This window comes from Muntiacus reevesi, chromosome 3, assembly GCF_963930625.1.
Source record: "Muntiacus reevesi chromosome 3, mMunRee1.1, whole genome shotgun sequence".
NCBI lineage: Eukaryota > Metazoa > Chordata > Mammalia > Artiodactyla > Cervidae > Muntiacus > Muntiacus reevesi.
In genome coordinates, this window is record NC_089251.1 from 236,084,841 (window position 1) to 236,100,396 (window position 15,556).

The 15,556-nt window shown below is 35.8% G+C and overlaps 1 protein-coding gene across 3 annotated transcripts in view; it reads left to right on the forward strand.

Moving 5' to 3' along the window:
* SLC4A10 (solute carrier family 4 member 10) overlaps window positions 1–15,556 on the forward strand; it is a 225,745-nt gene that overhangs the window by 101,213 nt on the left and 108,976 nt on the right. The window contains exons 7-10 of one of the 3 annotated variants that reach the window (XM_065927869.1): window positions 1,992–2,083; window positions 3,030–3,119; window positions 10,825–10,982; window positions 15,189–15,276. In XM_065927869.1, coding sequence (XP_065783941.1) covers window positions 1,992–2,083; window positions 3,030–3,119; window positions 10,825–10,982; window positions 15,189–15,276 — 428 coding nt within the window. The remainder of the gene's footprint in view (window positions 1–1,991; window positions 2,084–3,029; window positions 3,120–10,824; window positions 10,983–15,188; window positions 15,277–15,556) is intronic. The other 2 variants (XM_065927871.1, XM_065927870.1) reach the window with 2 other exon arrangements.

Sequence of the window (15,556 nt, forward strand, 5' to 3'; positions counted from 1 at the left end):
TGCAGCATATTTTCTATCCCATGAAATCTCTTTAAAGTGGTGATTTTTTATTAGGTTGACTATTTTTGTGTCTGCTCTTTGAGTAAAATAATTGTTCTTCCATGTGATTTTCTATCACTTGAAATAAATTATTATAAGAAAGCAGATATATGTTTATTTAATTTATCCATGCCTTGAATTTCACCATTCAGTTTTGTGGAACATTCAGTAAATTTAGGTTTAAATATATCTAATGTTCTAACTCATGGAGAAATGATGTGAAACTGGTGATTGAAGACATCTGTTAGTAGCACAAATGCATTATGTAAAAGGTTTTTTTTTTAACTATAGTTATTATTTTGAGAATGATAAATGAAATGTCTGCTAATGAACAGTTCACAGTCATAGCTGCACACTGTAGTTAGAAATGGGAGAATGAAAATAACCGATGCAGCTTAAGTCTGTCACCTCTCTAAAATGTAATTTTTGAAATTTTCTGTAATCAGAATTGGTATACATGATTTAAGGTGAATTTTCTCTTAAAATCATTTAAAAAATATTCATCAAATGTGTTACTTTACTTTGTTTAATGAAAGCAGTGAAATATTTAAACTTTAGAAGAATCTTAAGCCCATTACTCTCTGGCAAGATAATAATTTTAAACCATAAAAATTGTACTTATTGAAAAATGACCCCTGCCTGAGAGGCTTAAAATGTTCAAAAAGCAAAATGATAGTAATATCTGAAAGTAAACTATTAGTGTTTTGCATCACACTTGGTAATTTCTAGGCATCAGTAAATAAGTGGATTTCAAGAGAGAATTTAAAGAAGTATTATTTGTATGCACGCTAACAGTTTAGAGAACTTCAGTTAAGTACAGACTGCAGTAATTAGAGATGAGTCTAAAAGTAAACTTTGAATAAAGCTGGGATTTAGGGAGGTAGAGAGAAGAGTTAGGCAGAGAGAAATGAGAATATTACCATCTAAGACAGTGGAGAATAAGAAGAGTATTTTGGAGTAACTGAGTAATGGTCATAAAATATGGTCAAGGCTTCAAAGCTGGATTGTCGTTACTCATCACAGTAAAAGTAACGAGTGAGAATAGGGAGAGGTTAGGGAAAAGACAGATACATGTGAGATTAAGCAAGCATTTATTTTTATAACTTAATTGCTAAATATGAACAGATTTCAGACAATGTGATTGAAAAGAATGTTTCATATTTAGTGAATAATGAAATGTAATTGCCCTTCGTTAGCCATTGTTAACCATGTTCTTAGCTGTATTGTTCACTTAACTAATATCATGGTTTTTCTTTTAATGGGAAAAAGACTACAAAATAATTAAGTTGCTAGTTAGTATTAATGGAAAACAAATACAATTCAAATTTATTGATCCTTTGCAGACCAATATCAATATATTTACACAATTGAATAGTGAGAAGCATAATATATTCACAGTGTTTGTAATATGTGAGGTGAAGGTATTTCTAACTGAATCTCTCATATAGAAATTTCCAAAAGCTGTTGTCAAAGAACTTTCTCTCTTTGGTTTGTTTTTCAGATGCAGTAGAAAACTGTAAATATGCTATGTACTTTTCAGATAAATATTTGCTCTTTAAAAAGATTATCTATAAAATTCTTCAGTCTGAGTTTAGATCATAAGAGGTGTATGTATATCATTAGTTTTGGATAAAATTTAAAAATCAATGATGTTTCAAGACTGTAATTAGATTAAAATCATTTTTGTAGTTGTTCTTTCTTCTTAGAGAATAACTGTTTAGTTTTAATCTGAGAATGAATTTTCATTTCCTTGATTGAATTCTCCCATTTCTATCTGTAACTGATAAATAAGAATATTTGTATTTTTTGATATCTATTTATATTGAACCTTCATGCTTACTTCATAAATTCATTTAAAAAACCTATGCTAGTTTAGTTTAATTTATATTGCATGCAGTATGTCTAGAATTATGTAAGTAATTGTTTGTATTTTGTAATAACAATCTCTTTAGCAGGCCAGGTTGTTTCTCCTCAGTCTGCACCAGCCTGTGTTGAAAATAAAAATGATGTGAGCAGGGAAAACAGCACAGTTGACTTTAGTAAGGTAAGGTTTTCTCCCTCTCATTTAAGTAAGCTGTTATTACTAGATATTACCAACCATTTTAAGAGGTGTTGACACAATTTTTTGCATGCATATATGTTTTGTTTCTTAGCCAAAGCTTGATATTGTTATAATGTTAGCATTTGAGTTCACGTGTAATGTTTTGCCTATGCATAAAATCAAATGTGTAGATTTTACACATAGTCTTCAGGTTTCAGCCACTTGGTATGATGCATTTCTTCCAGTAAAAATGATAACTGAACTTCACAGGGAATTTAGCAGAAGTTTACTGTTTAAAACTTTCACTGGTTTCATTTTCAAAATCATTTCCCCTTCTATTTGTGGGAAAGTAAATCGTATAACTTAAAGCTTCATTGTTGTAATTAAGAGAAAGGCATTAGTGTTAAGAAACACAAGAACATATTAAGACTGACAGAGTTTTGAATAAAAACATGATAAAGACTGACTCTCTTGAGGGATCCATCTAATTGGAGACAATTCAAATGAAAAATCATTTATTTGAATGTATTCTGTGAAAATAGTGTGATTTTGCTTAGCAAATTCCTGATACCCTATATGTGCTATTGTAGGCTGTGGCAAACTAAGCAACCATGAAAAAATTTTAACATTGACCAGAAATAAAGGGAGTCAACAATTTTCTTTATTGAAGTGGCTGAAACAGCGGTACCTCAGAGTAAATTTTTTTTCCCATAAAGTCCTTAGCACTGGCAGTGGTTCTAACAGTGGGAGGAGATGGGAATGGGAGGCAGCGTACAGGAGGTTGCCTGCATCACGCTTCTGAGCAGAGTAATAGCGAGCAGCCCCTGTTGCTGTCTCAGAACCCCTCTGCCAAGGTCCAGATCTAGTCACCTGCATGCTCCCTCTGGTGCCTGGCGGAGTCCCCGTGGGACATGGTGTACCAGCTTAAGTCTGTTAATTATGCGTGCAGGGGCTGGGAGGCCAACAAAAGGGGCATGCTAGTCCATGTGGGATGAGACAAAGACACGAAAAAGGACCTCCACAGCAGCAAGAGAGAGAGGTGAGGGCACACTCGGGCTCTTTCCACAGTGGTTCAAAGCTCATCTCACTGTATGGAGGCGTGTGATTCAAGTAGTAAGCCAGTTCAACTGTATTCCATTTCTGCTCCAAAAAATATCTTTTTTAAAGCATTACATCTTCATTCATCTGCAAGTTGGAGTAAAATTGTCACAAATTGCCATACATTTAATTTCTTGATGTTCTTCATTTGAAATAATATCTTAAAAGCAATGACATAAGAAGTTGCTTACTTATTTGTGCAAGCATTAACAGTATAACAAGGGCACAGTGAACATTCTCAAAAACAGTGATAATAAATCACATCTTTTCAAGTAAATTACCTTTTACCTTTTCTTGAGGGATATAACCTACTGACACTGAATTTTATATCTCTATATCATTTTGCTTTTAGTTGTCTGACCTATTTTTGCAGCCTTCAAAAATGCTTCAACACATTTGAAAGAAAATGAATATAGCCAATGGGAGACAGTAGTCTTATTTTCAGGTTCCCTAGAACAATTTGAACTATAAAAGAGTGAAAAATAGATTTTCTTTTCTTTAATCCTTTACTTTCTTATTACATTTCAAATCACTGGACCACTCCAGTTTTTAATGGGAAAGTTAAATTTCTAGAGCTGTCTATGCAGTGCCAACCATCTGTATTTCTTGGTCTCTTGCCCATAGCATGGCACATTGAAAAGAACATGTTTTTTGAGAACAAGTATGGGATCTTAACTCTACAATTTACAAGCTACCTGATATTGGAGAAGTTCTCTGAACTTCACCTTTGTCACTTGTAAAGTAAGAATAATACCTATTTATAATTTTTTGTGAAGATTAAATAAGAAAATAGAGAGAGCCTGTCAGAGTGCTGGGTGTATAGCGTTCCTGTTGTTCAATCGCTGAGTACTGTCTAACTCTTTGCGACCCCTGTGGACTGTACCCCTCCAGGCTCCTCTGTCTTCTACTATCTCCTGGAGTTTGTTCAGATTCATGTCTGTTGAGTCAGTGAAGCTATCTAACCATCTAATTCTCTGCCAGCCCTTTCGGTGTTCAATAAAATGTGGCTGATACTATTATTGCTGTATTGTTGTTGATATTAGTGGAAATAGTAGTGCCAAAAATAAACACTAGAGCCAAATTTAATATGATTTGGTCTCTACTGTATTTTTAGTGTCTTGAACTGTGTTTTGGTTGTATGTGTACAATGAATCCTGTGAGGTTCAAGACAATTTAAACCTTCGGCTCTGGGTTGTTGTTTTTTTTTTTTTCCCTGCAAAGTAATACTTCTTACCTTATATTGTGGAAGGGTAGAGAAGTAGGATTTGGAAAGAACAAAAGTGGTACATCATTATGGAAAGAGACTTTAGTGTCAGATTTTGCAGGTATATGAGTTAAGGATTTTTAACCTGGGGATTTCAGACTGGTAGTAAATTTATCAAAGTGAATCAGTTAGTTTACATATTACCTTAAGTATTTTAAGTTTAATATGTAGATTCCAAACCCGGTAGAATTCTGAAATATGAAGGTGAAAAAAAGTCTTTTTTCATTTCTTGATAGTTGATCCTATGTTCTATCTACATTCAAACCATGTATTTTTTAACCCTTCCAGTGGTTAGGCCCATCAAACTTACTCATTTAAGAGTGTTTTTGAATATAATCTGAATTGTCAGTTTCTTCTTCTTCTTTTTTTTTTTTTTTTGATTCCTATAGTGCTTTTAAAAAGCAGATATGTTGTGTTTTTAAACTGACACGTAGACTATTTTATTATTTGACTATATATATGACTATTTTATTATTTCCCAAATGTTGATCAGTTCAGTTCAGTTGCTCAGTTGTGTCTGACTCTTTCCAACTCCATGGACTGCAGCACAACAACCTTCCCTGTCCATCACCAACTCCCAAAGCTTTCTCAAACTCATGTCCATCGAGTCACTGATGCCATCCAACCGTCTCATCCTCTGTCATCCCATCTCCTCCTGCTTTCAATCTTTCCCAGCATCAGGGTCTTTTCCAAGGAGTCAGCTCTTTGCCTCAGGTAGCCAAAGTATTGGAGCTTCAACTTCAGCATCAATCCTTCCAATGAATATTCAGGACTGATTTCCTTTAATATGGACTGGTTGGTTCTTCTTGCTGTCCAAGGGACTCTCAAGAGCCTTAGTCAGCTCTTTGCCTCAGGTAGCCAAAGTATTGGAGCTTCAACTTCAGCATCAATCCTTCCAATGAATATTCAGGACTGATTTCCTTTAATATGGACTGGTTGGTTCTTCTTGCTCTCCAAGGGACTCTCAAGAGCCTTTTCCAACACCACAGTTCAAAAGCATCAATTCTTCAGTGCTCAGCTTTCTTTATAGTCCAACTCTCACATCCATACATGACTACTGGAAAAACCATAGCTCTGACTAGATGGACCTTTGTTGACAAAGCTATGTCTCTGTTTTTTAATATGCTGTCTAGGTTGGTCATAGCTTTTCTCCCCAGGAACGAGTGTCTTTTAATTTCATGGCTGCAGTCACCATCTGCAGTGATTTTGGAGCTCTCCAAAATAGAGTCTCTCACTGTTTCCATTGTTTACCCACCTATTGGCCATGAAGGGATGGGACCGGATGCCATGATCTTAGTCTTCTGAATATTGAGCTTTAAGCCAACTTTTTCACTCTCCTCTTTCACTTTCATCAAGGGGCTCTTTAGTTCTTCGCTTTCTGCCATAAGGGTGTTTTCATCTGCATTATCTGAGATTATTGATATTTCTCCTCCAATCTTGATTTCAGCTTATGCTTCATCCAGCCCAGCATTTCACATGATGTACTCTGCATATGAGTTAACTAAGCAGGATGATAATATACAACCTTCACATACTCCTTTCCCTATTTGGAACCAGTCTGTTGTTCCATGTCCAGTTCCAACTGTTGCTACTTGACCTGCATACAGATTTCTCAGGAAGTAGGTAAGGTGTTCTGGTATTCCCATCTCAAAGAATTTTCCACAGTTTGTTGTGATCCACCCAATCAAAGGCTTTGGCATAATCAATAAAGCAGAAGTAAATGTTTTTCTGGCACTCTCTCGCTTTTTTGATGATCCAATACATGTTGGCAATTTGATCTCTGGTTCCTCTGCCTTTTCTAAAACCAGCTTGAATATCTAGAAGTTCACAGTTCATGTACTGTTGAAGCCTGGCTTGGAGAATTTTAAGCATTACTTTGCTAGCATGTGAGATGAGTGCAATTGTGTGGTAGTTTGAACATTCTTTGGCATTGCCTTTCTTTGGGATTGGAATAAAAACTGACCTTTTCCAGTGCTGTGGCCACTGCTGAGTTTTCCAAATTTGCTGCCATATTGAGTGAAGCACTTTCTTTTTTTTTTTTTGAGTGAAACACTTTCATAGCATCATCTTTTAGGATTTGAAATAGCTCAACTGGAATTCCATCACCTCCACTAGCTTTGTTTGCAGTGATGCTTCCCAAGGTCCACTTGACTTCTCATTCCAGGGTATCTGGCTCAAGGTGAGTGATCTCACCATCATGGTTATCTGGGTCATTAAGATCTTTTTTGTTTAGTTCTTCTGTATACTCTTGCCACCTCTTCTTACTATCTTCTGCTTCTGTTAGGTCCATACCATTTCTGTCCTTTATTGAGCCCATCTTCACATGAAATATTCCCTTGGTATCTCTAATTTTCTTGAAGAGATCTCTAGTTTTTCCCTTTCTATTGTTTTCCTCTATTTCTTTACATTGATCACTGAGGAAGGCTTTCTTATCTCTCCTTGCTGTTCTTTGGAACTCTGCATTCAAATGGGTATATCTTTCCTTTTCTCCTTTGCCTTTCTCTTCTCTTCTTTTCTCAGCTCTTTCTAAGGCCTCCTCAGACAAGCATTTTGCCTTTATGCATTTCTTTTTCTTGAGGATGGCCTTGATCACTGCCTCCTGTACAATGTCACGAGCCACAGTCCATGGTTCTTCAGCCACTGTTGTCTATCAGATCTAATCCCTTGAATGTATTTGTCACTTCCACTGTATAATCATAAAGGATTTGATTTAGATCATACCTGAATGGTCTAGTGGTTCTCCCTACTTTCTTCAATTTAAGTCTGAATTTGGCAATAAGGAGTTCATGATCTGACCGTGGCTCAGATCAAATGTTGATGGCTTCTTTTAATATCAAGTGACTTAAAGAAATTGCCGCATTATTTTCTATGTAGAAGGAATTCACTTCATTATCAGTCTTTAACATATGAAATATGAAGAGTTGTTGCATTATAAAATCCTAGAATTCCAGGAAACCTTAAAAATCTCATTGAGAAGGGGAGAAAACTGAATCCCAGGCTAAGAGAGTTAATAGAGATCGCTCGCTGTTTAGTGTCACAAGACCGCGTCTCCCCAGGAAATTTCTATTCATTTTCCTCTGCTTTCTACAGTGGGCTTGAGACTTAAACTTTCTCCCCAAAGACTCATGTGTATTTCCTTCACATCTTAGTGTGTAGCTTGTCCAGACACTTCTGGTTCCACCATTACCTTCGGTCTAACATTGTTCCCCAGAGATATGACTGTTTCTCATTCACAACTTAAGTGTCAAATAACCAGAATAAGTCATGTTTTCCTTCCTAGTGTAAAGGTCTGGAGACCCTAGATGCATGAGTATAAGTCCAGATCCATAAGAGTATAGCTTGGTTTCTTCAAGATTCTGTTCAGAGGACCAGAAAATTCCAGGATTTCTTTATTCCGTATTTGAGTCCACTTGGGAACTGTCTTAGGGATGTAGGTCAACCTAATTCTTCAGAGCTATTTTTGATATTTGTAGTTTTATAAAAAGTTAAACTGTGGTCCTTAATTGTGACCTTTTGTTGTATTAAAAGTTAGATTGCCACATAAGGTTCTTATGAATTGTATGTTAACATAAATGTAAAAATATAGGGCTATCCCAGGAATAATGTATAATTGTATAATATAATAAAATAAGTAGATAATATATATCTGTTACCCCCAAATATATGACTAGTCCAAGAATAATAAGTACTATAATGTAGAGTGGGCTTCCCTAATAAGTCAGTTGGTAAAGAATCTGCCTGCAATGCAGGAGATCCCAGTTTGATTCCAAAGTTGGGAAGACCCACTGGAGAAGGAATAGGCTACTCATTCCAGTATTCTTGGGCTTCCCTTGTGGCTGGCTGGCAAAGAATCTGTCTGCAATGTGGGAGACCTGGGTTCAATCCCTGGCTTAGGAAGATCCCTTGGGGAAAGGAAAGGCTACCCACTCCAGTATTCTGGCCTGGAGAATAGTATTATACTATATATATTAGGATATAGTATTACAGTAATATAATGAGTCTTCTGATATATGTTATTTAACTATAATTTGTTACATCTTAAATCAGAATAAATTTCCTAATCCTGAAATTAAATTCTAAATATTTTAGTGGATTTTCTAAGTAACAGATATCAATCAGTGATATATCAAGTATTATATAATGCAACAAAAAAATGTAAGGACCATGTATTTTCTTTTATAAAATTAAGCTATTTCAGCATCCTAGATGGGCTTCCCAGGTGGCGCTAGTGGTAAAGAACCCACCTGTAATACAGGAGACATAAGAGATGCACATTTGATCCTTGGATTGAGAAGATCCCCTGGAGAAGGGCGTGTCAACCCACTCCAGTATTCTTGCCTGGAGAATCCCATGGGCAGGGGAACCTGGTGGGCTACAGTCCATAGGGTCACACAGAGTCAGACATGACTGAAGCAACTTAGCACACATGCACACAGTGTACTAGGTACTCCTTGATTTAATTAAATTAAATCTTAAAGCAGTCATGTGTCTAGTTGCCCCATGCCTGAGGCACAGACATCAATAGTTAAGGTTATGGCATATGTCAGGAAATACTGAATAAAGGAATTTGCACAGTCTTCCAGGTTGAACTCAAACTTCTCCTTAGAATTATGACAGATATTACCAATATGACTCATATTGCTTACCAGTTGTAGATTTTCTTAAAAAGCCATTTTCTCTTTGTTCCAGTGTATTAATATCATATTTCTATGGGCGAAAAAACTTAATAGTTTACTTTACTTTTTTAGGCTCTAAAAGACTTATGGAGATTTAATATGTTTTTCTCACAGAGCTAATAGTGTATAAGTATTAAAATTTACAAATTTATATTTGGAAATATATTTATAGGTTAAAAATTTTGAAATCTATAGTATTCATCAAATTTTGTGACAGTTTTGCTTTGTTAAATCATTTTCTTTAAAATAGAACATTACTTCTATTTGATATTTTATTGGCATACTAGGTTATTTTTATATTTAATCCTTATGATAAAATAAATATTTCATATAATGGGTTTTATGTTTTGAGGCACCCTTATCTCACAGAAAATTAAGTAGTTATAAACCTTCTATACAAGTGTGCTGAGGTCTTGATTTCAGAAAGCAGCAAATTTAATATAGTCACTATAGTCTGGCTATGGACTTACTAAGTTATTTCTCCTAAAAGTTCTAATTTTTTTTTTTCATTTTAAACTGCTTGAAAAAAATTCTAAAATAATTAAACAGAAGGAGTATGTGCCCCCCCCAAAAGTCTTGTTGATCTCATGTATTTGTCAGAGCTCTTTTCTCACCCCCGTCTTTCTCTTCTTTCTCCTCTTATTTTTCCTCTCTTCCTTTCCACTTCCTTCTCGTCTTCTCATCTCCCTCCCTCTCCTTCTTTCTCTTTCTTTTCCTTCTCTCTGCCTCAGTCTCTCCTATTCCCACTTTAGTCTTTAGTCTCCATTTCATTAGGAGCATAGATAGAATTATTACAGCAATCATTATTACCCACCAAGAGGTTTTCATTAAAAGCAACTCAATGAATTAGAAATAAGAAATAGGCTTTGTAAAAGTGACTTTAAAAATCACTACTTGGTTTTCACTAAGACTCTCTATATGAGAATTGATAGTTAAATTCTTAAGAATATTTTACATTCATTTTCAGACTTCACCCTTTAAGCATTTCTTTTATTAATGATGGATTTGTTTTGTGTGCATTCATTTCAGTCATAGACATCTCATATCAGAAATTCAACTGTGACTCTTAAGCAACTCCAAATGTTAATATTTTTATTCTTGTTTCCGTTACTCTGCCATATCTAAATACTCTGATGAGAAATTAAATTTGAAGATTGATCAGGACAAGTATAAAATGTGAAGGATATAGAACAATTAAGATAAAGTTGAAGACTAAAGTCATAATTTATATTATAAGGAAAATTTTGATTATATTTCTTTTGAAATAGGCATATTTTACATACTAATTAATTGAAATGTATTATGTACAAAATTAAGATAATGTAGTATACAAATATTTAAATATATTGGCAAATACTAATTAAATTATGATTATAGTATATGCATTTAATTGAACACATAATCTTTTCTCCCTGAAAATTTCAAGATTACTGATGCTGAAAAGCATCTTTGAAAAGTATTGAGCAGAAAACTGGAGTATTCAATGTATTATTAACAAATTCCAAAAATACAGAAGCAAAAGAAAAATATTTTTAAAGAGCAAGAAAGATGTTTAACTATTTTAAATTTGATTTAAATAATACTTATATAAGCTATATTTATTTAAACTATATTTAATGATGGGTTACCATGTGTGAAGTACTTTGCTAGGAATGATTTAACTAATTTTTCCAATTTTGATTTATTTTATTTTGTGATGCTGTCAGGTTGATCTGCATTTTATGAAGAAGATTCCTCCAGGTGCTGAAGCTTCAAACATCTTAGTTGGGGAATTGGAGTTTTTGGATCGAACTGTAGTTGCATTTGTCAGGTTGTCCCCAGCTGTACTGCTTCAAGGATTAGCTGAGGTCCCAATCCCAACCAGGTAAAAAGTATAAGAGCATATTTTGCACTTTCTTAAGCCATTTTTTTTTTTGGGAGGGGGAAGGTGTAAATATAATTTCCTCTGAGAGTTTTTTTCTTGAAACTAAAGTATAATCCACAAAGCTGTTGTTTCTTCTTTGTGGAGGAGGGCAAAAAGTGCTTTAAAAATTGTTCTGTTCTTTCTTTCTTCTCAAGTTTCTATGTTTTCTTTTAGGCGTGCTCCTTATCTCTGAATACCCTGGTCTATATCATCATGAAATGAAGTGAAAATCTCTCACTCATGTGCAACTCTTTGCGACCCCATGGACCATACCGTCCATGGAATTATCCAGGCCAGAATACTGGTTTGGGTAGCCTTTTCCTTCTCCAGGGGATCTTCCCAGTGCAGGGCGGATCAAACCCAGGTTTCCCGCATTGCAGGCGGATTCTTTACCAGCTGAGCCACAAGGGAAGCCTTAGAATACTGGAGTGGGTAACCTATTCCTTCTCCAGGGGATCTTCCCGACCCAGGAATTGAACTGATGTCTGCTGCATTGCAGGAGGATTCTTTTCATCAACTGAGCTATCAGGGAATCCTTCAAAAGGTGTATAATCATTCTCTGGGCCAGAATACTGGAACTCCATTTTACACTTTTGGTGAAAAATGATAAAGTATTAGGCTTTTCTCAAAGATTGCATTAGACTATGGGACTTCCCTGGTGGCTCAGACAGTAAAGCGTCTGACTACAATGTGGGAGACCTGGGTTCAATCCCTGGGTTGGGAAGATCTCCTGGAGAAGGAAATGGCAACCCACTCCAGTATTCTTGCCTGGAAAATCCCATGGATGGAGGAACCTGGTAGGCTACAGTCCTTGGGGTCACAAAGAGTCGGACATGACTGAGCGACCCCCCTAGTGTTAAAGAAAGTGAAAGTGTTTGTCGCTCTGTCCTGTGGAATTCTTTGCGACCCCATGGGCTGGAGCCCCCTAGGCTCCTCTGTCCATGGAATTCTCCAGGCAAGAATACTGGAGTGGGTAGCCATTCCCTTCTCCAAGGGATCTTCCCCACCCAGGGATGGAACCTGGGTCTCCTGCATTGCAGGCATTCTTTACAGTCTGAGCCAGTGGTAAAGAACCTACCTGCCAATGCAGGAGACAAACAGAGGCGGGTTCCACTCCTGAATCAGGAAGATTCTCTAGAGAAGGGAATGACTACCCACTCCAGTATTCTTGCCCAGAGAGTCCGATGGACAGAGGAGCCTGGCAGGCTACAGTCTAAAGGGTCATAAACAGTTGAACACGACTGAAGCGACTTAGCAGGCACGCAAGCATGGATCTTGTATATGAGTGTGACCATATTTGAAAAGATCAAAGTTTTCAAGGCTTGGTTTATGCTTAAGTGCCATCATTAGGATACTATCTGCTGTATCTTACATACTATATGTTTTAATCTTAGTCATAGTATAGTTCCCATACACAGAGTCTTAAGAATCATTGGTAGTTACTGTGGTTGAATCTGAATCAAAAGGACAAATTTAATTTGATCACCTGAACTTGTTTTTCATTTAGGTGCACATAAAAACTAACAACTTTGTCATAATACAAACTGAATTTTGTTATTTATTATATCTCCATGTTATAGAGATAAGACTGTCCCTAGGCAAATTCGTGAAGAAAAATGAATATTGGCCACATTACATTCCTAGCAATTCCTCTAGGGCACCTTGTTTTCTTCCCTTCTCCCTCCATCAAATGTGATTCCTGTGTGCAGACAGGCTTTCACTCTGATCCTGTTGCCACAGCAAAACTTACTTTGTATGGCCCCATTTCCTTCATGATGGGTGCCCTTTGTGTGATGCCATAATTATCTCTTGGGCTTCCCTGCTGGCTCGGTCAGTATAGAATCCACCTGCAATGTAAGAGACCTGGATTCCATCCCTGGGTTGAGAAGATCCCCTGGAGAACGGCATGGCGATGCACTCCAGTATTCTTGCCTGGAGAACCCCCAAGGACAGAGTGGCCTGGTGGGCTGCAGTCCGTGGGGTCACAAACAGTCAGACATGACTGAGCAACTAAGCGCGACACGGCATGTAATTGTCTCAGATGCTTTAATTGTCTCCTCTTCCAAACATTGAAGGTCTTAGTCAAGTTAAACTGATGATAATTTCTGGTGCTGTGGTAACTGGGTTGGTAGAATGTTTCTTCTATGAACCTTTCAGCCTTAACTCAAAACATAGCCAATTACATCACTCTGTATTTTGATTGTGGATATGATATTGCAAAAATATAGAATAGCTTAATTAGGAGAGGCCTCATTTCATTAGAGCTCAGCTGACTGGAAAGGAATTCAGTGTTTGAGAACCTCTATCTGAACCTGTGGATGAACAGATTTGAGGCAGGAAACTAGCTAATAATTCGAATTATAGAGAGAAGTGTATCTGTTCATCTGGAGGGCTACCAAGACTTCTGATGCATACCAAGTTTTATTAAAAAGGAGAAGGATGAACTGAACACATTAAGGTGATGTCTGACTTATGATTAAGGCTGCATTTTTCCGTGTACACCCTGTAATCTATTCAGAATTTCTGGGAATTTGGGATTCAGATTTAACATGTGAAATTTACTAACCATAGTGATATTATTTTAGTAGATTAAAATTCCTTTGTGTCTTCCAAGCAGTGCTCCCAAGCAGTGCATTCTTGTTCCACCAGCTAGGAAGGTGTCCGATGAACTCTGAGTAAATGATGGTTATTTATGACAATGATAGCTCTTGTATTTCAAAGGAAAGAAAAAAGAATTCCCAAGAGTAGAGAAAAGCCATAATGGGGTTATATACCCTCACTTTGAAAACTGTCAAGGTTTAAGTGACCTCATTTCATACTGGCATAGCAAAATGTGTCTAGAGGACAGTGGAGGAAAAATTAGGGGCACGATAGAGGCACAGTATAAGGAGAGATTTAAAAGGCTAGACTGTTTAGTTATGAAAGGTGAAAAATGGAAGAAGATTAGTTAGACAAATAGAATAAAGAAAGCCATTCAAGGTTCCTAATTATCCTTTCTTAGGAGGACAAAAGGGCACACTGTGTATATAACAGTAATGCATAGTAAAAATACCAGAAAATAATTTTAGGATTTATAAATAGTCCATGGAATAGAAATGTGAAAATAGTAAGATGTACATAGGTTAGGTAATTTCTTAAAAGTACTATAGTTAGTAAAGCATCTGCCACCACACTAAATTATTCCTGTTTTAAATGTATAGTGGACATTTCTGTATAGTAGAATTGGATTCAGTTACAACTGGCACAAAAAATTAATGTCAGATCCTCTAAGACTGTAATATATGCATCCTGTAAAAATGTGTACAATCTCGAAAGTTTATAACTGAATGGAAAGTATAATTGTGATATCTATTTCAGTATACCTTATAAAGTCATGAGTCTTCATACTTAAAAGCAAAAACCATTTAACAAGTGAATGCTGTAGTTATATTATGGAATAGAGGGCATCTTAAAATTCTCATAATTTCCTTGTAGAATTGACCTTTTCAGAGACAGGACAGTAATTGGTCATCCGAAGTTAAAACACATGTTGATTTCTTCAAAATTTCCAGTTGTGATAATGAATTTGCTAGATTTTCAACCTTATATAGATGGAATATCACAGTGCAGCTGCTATTATTATCCCTCCAGCTTTGGAATTAATGGATTTTTTTTATTCTATCTAATTTTTTATTCCTGGCAATCATTTTTTCTATTTAATGTAAATTTTGCACATACCCATTGTCTTTTTGACCATATATTCTTTCTTTGCTTATACTACTGTATTGCCATTCCCCTCTTCTACCTAATTCTACAGCTTACATATGTGATAGTGAGTTCTCTGTCTTACAATTCAAGAAGATTTAATCAGACTCTATCTTTCTTAACTTTCTCCTATAAGAATTATAGAATCCTTAAAATTCACACTAACTGCATAGGCATTATAGGTAACTAAATGAAAGAAACAGCAAAATACCCCAGATTCCAATTGCTTGAGGATCTTAAGCATGAGTCATTTTGAAACATAAAATATTTCAAAATATGTAATAATAACCCATGGAAAAATATGGAAATACTTTACATCAAAATCCTATCTTCAGTAATTCCTTTGAGATGAGTGATGTTGCACTACTAAAATTATTTTTTATTTTTACCTTGAAACATATGTTTTTCTCTTCTTCATTACAGATTTTTGTTCATTCTTCTGGGACCCCTGGGAAAGGGTCAACAGTACCATGAGATTGGCAGATCAATTGCAACCTTAATGACAGATGAGGTATTTATTCAAGTTCATTGGGAACATTTCCCCCTACTAGGTACACCTAACTTTTGGAGTTCTGTATTCATGACAGTTGACTGTGAATCAGATTTCTCTGTATTGAATTCCCCTTTAAATGTTTCTATTATAAAATTTCCCTTGGAAAAATTTGTTCAAAGGGGTAATAAATTCACACACATGAACATTTTAAAACCCTATACTTTAAGAAAATCTGTTATTTAGTGAATTTAGAGTGTATTTATTAATATTCCCTTAATAGCATTTGAGTTGCCAAAGT